This window comes from Petaurus breviceps, unplaced genomic scaffold (assembly GCF_028583685.1).
Source record: "Petaurus breviceps papuanus isolate PSGF00001 unplaced genomic scaffold, PetGlider_PUasm1.0 90919, whole genome shotgun sequence".
Lineage (NCBI taxonomy): Eukaryota > Metazoa > Chordata > Mammalia > Diprotodontia > Petauridae > Petaurus > Petaurus breviceps.
In genome coordinates, this window is record NW_027187378.1 from 30,088,946 (window position 1) to 30,095,958 (window position 7,013).

The following is a 7,013-nucleotide window of genomic DNA, read 5'->3' on the forward strand; positions in this document are numbered from 1 at the left end:
TGTGTGTGTGTGTGTGTGTGTGTGTGTGTGTGTGTGTGTGTGTGTGTGTGTGTGTGTGTATACAAAAACAGTTGATAAAGTCTCCAATGCTTCCTAGATGGGGGGGTTCCACAGGGTAGCACCAACCACTAGGTAATACCACTTCCCTTACCTCATCCCTGTTCTGGATACCCCTTCTAGATCCTTCCCTGGTTTTAGGAACTGGTTTTGAACTGAAAACTGGAAGTCATTAAGGGGCCAGGAGCCCGGCCAAGGATGGGGGAGGGGTGTCCAAGAGGAGATTAGGAAGAGGTGGGAGGAGGAAGGAGGTAACCCTCCCCTACCACCACTGCCTTGTCCTAGGCACCACCACATAAATTCTTAGATGTCTGGCCGCTCTGTGGGAAAGTTAAAAGAAACCTCATTTACCACTTCACATTCTAGCCTTTACCCACTTAAGGGAAGGGGGAAAGGGGAGAATCAGGAAAGGAGTGCAGGGCACTGGGCCCAACAAAGAATGCTCCCTCTACCCTTTCTCTGCTTCAGAGTTTCTGAATCCCACAGAAGTGAACCCCGAGACAGAGGACAGGGAGGGAGTAGGTCAGAAGGGCAGAGAACTGCATTCAGCAAGAAAGGGGGAATTTGCCATAGAGGCCTTGACCTGCGAGGTGTTGCGTTGGAGTCCTGAGGGACTTGGCTGCAGTTTTACCAACCCTGGTGGGGACTGGAGGGGGAGGTTAGATCGTGTTCTCAACTCCCCCACCCCTATTCGGCCTGTTGCCTGCTGTGGATTTTGGTCCTATTCCCAGATGCCATGAGGCCCTTCCCGTCCTCAGGAACCACTTCTGTAAACACTCACAGTCCAGAAAGGCACGAAGGAGTGGCTAGAGGAGGCCAAGGACAGCAGCAGCAGAAGGGCATCAGGCCTACTAAATTTGGCTACCCAATGCCAGACTTGACCCAGGGCACCAATGTCTCCTGGAGATCATGGTGGTTCTAGCACTGTGAAAAGTGGAAGCATAGAAGGATAGGCCTGTGCCCTCTCCAAGTGAGAAAAGCCCAAGGAGACAATACAGTGGAGACCATGACTCAGGCCAAAGGGCACTCCTCCCAGAGGTATCTACTGGCTTGGGGATGTCTCTACATTCCTGGTCTCTGAGTCACTAGGGCACCAAACCCCAGAGAACCACCTGTCTCCCCCATAACCCTTGCCTTCAGGCTCAACACCCCACCATACCCACTGGCTCTGCCTTGAACATGGAAGGTGGTAACAGAAAAGTCAGGGTAAGAGAAAGGGCGAGAAAGGACAAAGGGCCAAGGTAAAAGAGGGAACTAGGATATGGAGTAAAGCTTTTTACAATTCAGATGCCCTCCCCTACACCTCTGCTCCATCTCCAAGATGCCAAGGGGGAACCCAGCTCAGGAGACACACCAAACCACAGCTGCTTCCCCCTCACCCCTAAGGAGCTCACATGTCCCGCCCATGCTCACGCCCTGCACACTCCTTGGAACCAGTCAAACCTGGGCAACCAGGTGCCTGATGCCAACCCGCCCTGCCCTGCCCATAGCTGCACACCTAGATCGGGAGCACCCACCCTCCAGTGAGCTTACAGAAACAGAGGTGCCCACCCAACTTCCCTACTTCCTTCACCCTCTGACCGAAGGACAGCCTGGGATCCCAGTACCACCTCTACCCAAAATTTCACTCCTAATGCCTGAAGAGACATCCACTCCAAGTCTCATGGGAGCCCTGGGGACCATGCCAGTGGTACTTGGGTAAGAGGAAGACATTAATTATTAGGTAAAGAAGGGCCCATAAACTACCTGTCCAGCTGCAACCGAAGAGGGGATGGGCTCAGCTTGATCTTACTCTGGGCCTCAGCATGAAGCATGCTTCCTGCATTCTCCCCATTGATGGCCACAATGACATCCCCAGGTCGGAGGTCAGCAGCTTCAGCTTTTCCTCGTTCAGTCACCTTCAGAATATGAGGAATCATGGGTCAGAAATGGCTCTGTTTAATTCGGGAAGGTATTCCCTACCCCCCCCCCTCCCCCCGCCGACCCCCGCCCGGCGGCTCTCCTCCCGCCCCTTGAAACTAAAAATTTATCTCTGACATCTCCTACCACCACAATCTGAACTTCTTATCCTTTCTAGGTATACATTCTATATCCTATTTCTTAAGAACTTGTTCTCAGCTGACCTTCAAGAAATCCCCCACCCCCACAAAATAAACTTCAGCTGATAAGGGAGAGTTACATTTCCATATGGGGCTCGAAATATTGGAAAATCCTTCAAGGACCCAAAGGACCTAATTTCTAATGGTGAGATTTCAGGCACAGTGACAGTTTTGTCCCGAATGACTTGTAAATAGAACCACTCACTCTTGCACCCAGATGGGGAAGGAGGTGGGGGAGCATGGCACTGAAGGAGATTTCAAAGCGCTAGTCCTGATCTCTAGGCCTCTCACTGTAATAATCACCCCAGATGGTTACCAATGATTAGGGGGAAAGGGAGGAGGAGGAGAACAGGCCCTATGGTTAGACACTTGTAATTCCTGGGTAGCCTGGACCAAAACACACACACACACACACACCCTTTATTCCCATGGCAATACCATCCCTCCCCCTCAATCATTCCCAGATATGCATTTTTTAAAAGTAGGTAATTCATTAGGAGTAAGGGGGGAAATGGACAATCAGGTGTTTGTTCTTGATAATAGTAGCTAATGTTTATATATAGCACTTTAAGGTTTGCCAAGGACTATACCCAAAATAGCTCATTTGATCTTGATGCCAGTAGGCCCCCATTCTTGCCCCATAGGAACCACTTATAGCCCTTCCTTACCTTGGACACCACGATGGGCATGTGGAAGTCTCTGCCCCCAGTGATGCGGAAGCCCCAGGGTGCAGGCCCTGTTACGTCCACAGTCAGTGCCATGTCTGAGACCGGAAAGAAATAAACAAGATGGGAGCTGGGGGAGGCACAGGAAACAATCACACGGCAGTTGTGGGGTAAGGGGAGAGGAAGTGACTAAACCCACTGCAGAGGAACAGCTTCATTCCCCCCCCACCGTGGGAGGAGGTGATTGAATTTCCCCCTCCTTGTATCCTAAGAACTAGAGACTCCCAGGAAATCTGCTACCCAAGGTAAGTGGGCTGGCATGTCTTGGAGAGTAGGTCGTGAGTGGTGAGAACCGCCATGGTTTCCTCTGTCTTTCAGCACCCCATCATGCAGTGTGGTCATGCCTTATGAGAAGCTGACTTCTGGTCTCTCAGACCTTCAATATAACCTATTTCCTCCTGCCACTCCCACACTTAAGGAGGTAGGAAAGAGGAAGAGGTGGTGAGAGAGCCCAGAACTGGGGGACAGAAACCTTAAAAGGCCAAAAAGGGTGCGTCCGTGCACACGAGTGTGCACAGGCTCATGCATGTGTCCCTGCATGCATTCTGTGGATCCCACACTCAGCAGGGCTGAAATCACGAGTAAGACCCAAAGATGATGTTGGCGATGTCTAAGTAAGAAGCTCAGGAAGGGCCAGCACTTCTCAGAGGAATGAGGACATGCCCCCACCACCTACCAACCCATGTCCTTCTTGGGGTGGGGCAGCTAAGCTATGATTTTAGAGGGAAAAAACCCCCTGCTTATTCCTTTGATATGCCAAGAATACTCAATGCTCAGTGCTAGCCAAGCTATGGCTATGGGAAGCAACCTGCTCTTGGAATCAACAGATAGGCCTGATGGTGGGGCTCTGGGTGCTCTGGGGTGGTGGCTGGCAGGACGAGGGATGGGCATCCTTTCCTTCCTCTTCCCTTTCATTGGACAAGGAAACTTTTCCAGCAGTCCTGCCCTTCAGAGACTTTCCTGAGTCTTCAGTCCCCAAGCTGGGATTGAGCAGGAAATGTCTATGCCAGTCTGGGGATACCACCCTGCCAGATATCCACCCAGATAGGTCCTAGGCACCCTTCCTTGCATCTAACCATCCAGGCTGGAGCACTAGACCTCTGCTAGAACAGATATGGAGATGAAGAGAGAGCAGCAAACACAACCAGTATAGTCCCTGGCCCCCATAATTTATTCCATGAACCCCAGAATGCCCAGCTTCTTTTTGAGAATACCAAGAAGGGAATCCTGCCTTACTCATTTCTTAGAATAACTTCCTCTCCTCCCCCCCCCCCATTTCATGCACACTTCAAGAGACTCCCTGCTCCTCTTCCTCCCTTGACTCCTTCTCTTAGGACCCCAGAGTCTGACTTTCTGACTTTTCCACCTCACTTCATCTAGACCCCACATCTTGCCAAGGAACCAGTCAGTCAGTCTCCTGATGACAGCACTCTTAAGGCAGCTGTGGGATACCGGGAAGGCACTCAGCTGGGCTTCAGACCTTTGAGCTGAGTGGACTCTGGCTCCTTGGTTTTGATCGGAGGAGCCAAGCCTGGCTTCCGTTCACCCTCCCGGCGATTTCCCCAATTAGAGTGACTTCCCCAGTCCTGGGGCCAAAGTACCTGGCAAGTTGGAACTGGGATGTTTTTAGTAGTATGGAGGCTTCTATCCATCCAGAGGATGGGAGAACAAGGTGTGGTAGACTGAGGGGTTTGGGGAAAGAAGGGAAGGAATGGAAGAGAGACCAGTAAGGAGAATAGAGTTGGGGAGGAGGACGAGTGGAGCCGGGGGCTGTGGAAGGGAGATGGGGAGAGCCTAGATGGAATTCAGGGATGAAAGATGGGGGGGGGGGGATAGAAGAGAGGAGGAGTGAGGAGATAGAAGAAAATGCGGAGACGGGCAGAAGAGGGAGTGGGGCCAGGAACGGGAGTCGGGGGTCGGGGGTCGGGGGTCGGAATGGGAGGCGGCAGCAGGAGAGGAGAGATCCGGGGGTAGGAGAGGGAGGATGGAGGCAGCAGCGGGGGAAGCGGTTGTGAGTAGATAGGTGTTGGAGAGGGCAGATGAGTTTTAGTAGTAGGGAGAGACAGGGTGCGGGAGGGCGCAGCCAGGATTACAGGAAGGAGAGAAAGGGCGAAAGAGAGGGGAGATGAGGGGGGCCAGCAGACTGGAGACGCCGGAGGCCCAGGGAGCCTCGGAGGCGAGGAGGAGGGACGGGAGAGGGGCAGGTGCTAGCACCCTAACCTGTACAGTCTTCACCTGACGGGCTCGGGCCGCCGGGGCCGCTAGTCCCCTTGGTCCAGAAGCGCAAGTGGAGGGAGGGAAGTGTGGGCAGCTGCTGCTCTCACAGCTGCCGCAGCTCGTCGGCTCTAGGGAGAGCCCGCCTGGGGCTCCGGGAGGTGCCTCCGCCCATGTGATCCGGGGCCGCCCCTGTAGTGCTGAGCTGCGCCCGGAGCCTCCTCCCAGACCGGCCAAAGCGCCCGGGTCGCTGCCCTCCTGGCTGTGCCCCGTCTGAGGGGAGGGGCAGAGGGCAGCCACGCCCCCCCCATTCCACCTCTGCCTGGGGGCTTCTCCAGCTGTTCTAACTAGCCGTCGGCCTCTGGGGCTGCGCTCCAGGAGGCGGATCAAGCTCCTTCCGAGGACGCCCACGCCTGGGTTTAAGCCCACCTCCCGCTCCCCCAACAGGCTGCCCTTGCAATAGAGACCCCAAACCTTCTGAGAAAACCTGAGGCTTCAAAGGCCTTCTTTTTCCCCCAGCACTGTATGGTGTGTGCTCCCCACTCCTTCCCAGCTCACCTTCTCTTCCTCTCCCCCCAGTGCACCTAAAACTGACGCCGTCCAGGTCCTATCTGTCCCCATGACGGTCCGACAGGGAAGTGAGATGTGGATGTGACTCTGACTGGGCCCCCGTGTGTCTGGGTTACTATCTCCAGACCATTCTCAGTTCAGGCACTGGCCAGATCTCAAAATGAAGGGTTCGACGTGGTGGAAGAAACTTGGGCTTGGAGTCTTCGAAGACCTACTGCATTCCAGTTCCACCTCTGACATTTAATGGTTGTGTGATCGAAGGCGTGTCTTAATGCCTATGAGCCTCAGTTTCCTCAATTATAAAAAGAACAACAATAACACCTACCTGTCAGGTGGGTATTATTGTTGGGAGGATCAAGCGCTTACTCAGATAAAATGATTTTTTTTTCAAACCTTAAAACACTAAATGAATGGAGCTCTTGCTAACGCTCCCCACTCCGTATTGCAGATTAACTGTCAATGGCCCCTCTAATACCAATGATTGGGCAGTTGACTGGGGAAGGGAAAAGGCTCATGATATAGTGGAAAGAGGTAGGGACTTGAAGTCTAATGAGACCAGAGATCTGGGTTCATTCCAGATTAGAGTTCCCCAGCGCGCGCGCGCGCGCGCGCACACACACACACACACACACACACACACACACACACACACACACACACACCTAGAAAGCTTATGTGACTTTAAACAACTCGCTTAATCTCCCTGAACCTCAGTTCTCTCATCTACAAAATGGGAATACTTGGTACTTCATACCTCATAGGATTGTTGTAGGAAAGTCCTTCATACAACCACAGAAATGTGAGCCAACTTCAATTATAAGGAACATGAATTTCTCTGTCCATTCGAGGAATCGACACATAACAGTCAGTCCCAGTTGTGCTGCCTAGATACTTATACTCAGCTTTCACTGAAGACAGCCATCCACAGGCCTCCATCAGAGATATCCACTTATACCCCACCCCTCTACTGGGGACTGCCACTCATTTTCACCCCTCAGCTGGAAACGGGCCCACATCTTTGCAATGGAGGTACATGCTCACACAGTTACCCTTCCACTGGAGATACCCACTCACTGTCGACAACTATTCATATCCCCACCCCTCAACTGGCAATACACCCACAACTTTCCACTCAATGCTCTTACACCCTTACTTTTCCACTTGGGACACTCATTCATAGCCTATCTCTCCACTTGTATCCCCACCCCAATCTGTTGAGATTTTCTGACATCTGGCTCTCCAATGATACCTCTGTCGGGATGTCCAGTAAGACACCCCCACCCCTTTACTGCTGGCACCTGATCAAGCCCTCGCCCTGCCCCAGCAGACAGCCACTCATTACTCTACC

The 7,013-nt window shown here is 52.8% G+C and overlaps 1 protein-coding gene across 3 annotated transcripts in view; it reads right to left on the reverse strand.

Moving 5' to 3' along the window:
- The window catches only part of PDLIM2 (PDZ and LIM domain 2), a 19,166-nt gene extending 13,836 nt beyond the window's left edge, over nucleotides 1–5,330 (reverse strand). Inside the window, exons 1-3 of one of the 3 annotated variants that reach the window (XM_069075692.1) lie at nucleotides 5,117–5,330; nucleotides 2,825–2,919; nucleotides 1,804–1,955 (exon numbers count right to left, since the gene is read on the reverse strand). In XM_069075692.1, the coding sequence (XP_068931793.1) occupies nucleotides 1,804–1,955; nucleotides 2,825–2,917 (245 nt within the window). In that variant the 5' untranslated portion in view covers nucleotides 2,918–2,919; nucleotides 5,117–5,330. Of the gene's footprint in view, nucleotides 1–1,803; nucleotides 1,956–2,824; nucleotides 2,920–3,121; nucleotides 3,265–5,101 lie in introns of those variants that run through there. The other 2 variants (XM_069075691.1, XM_069075693.1) reach the window with 2 other exon arrangements.
- Between the last annotated feature and the right edge of the window lie 1,683 nt (nucleotides 5,331–7,013).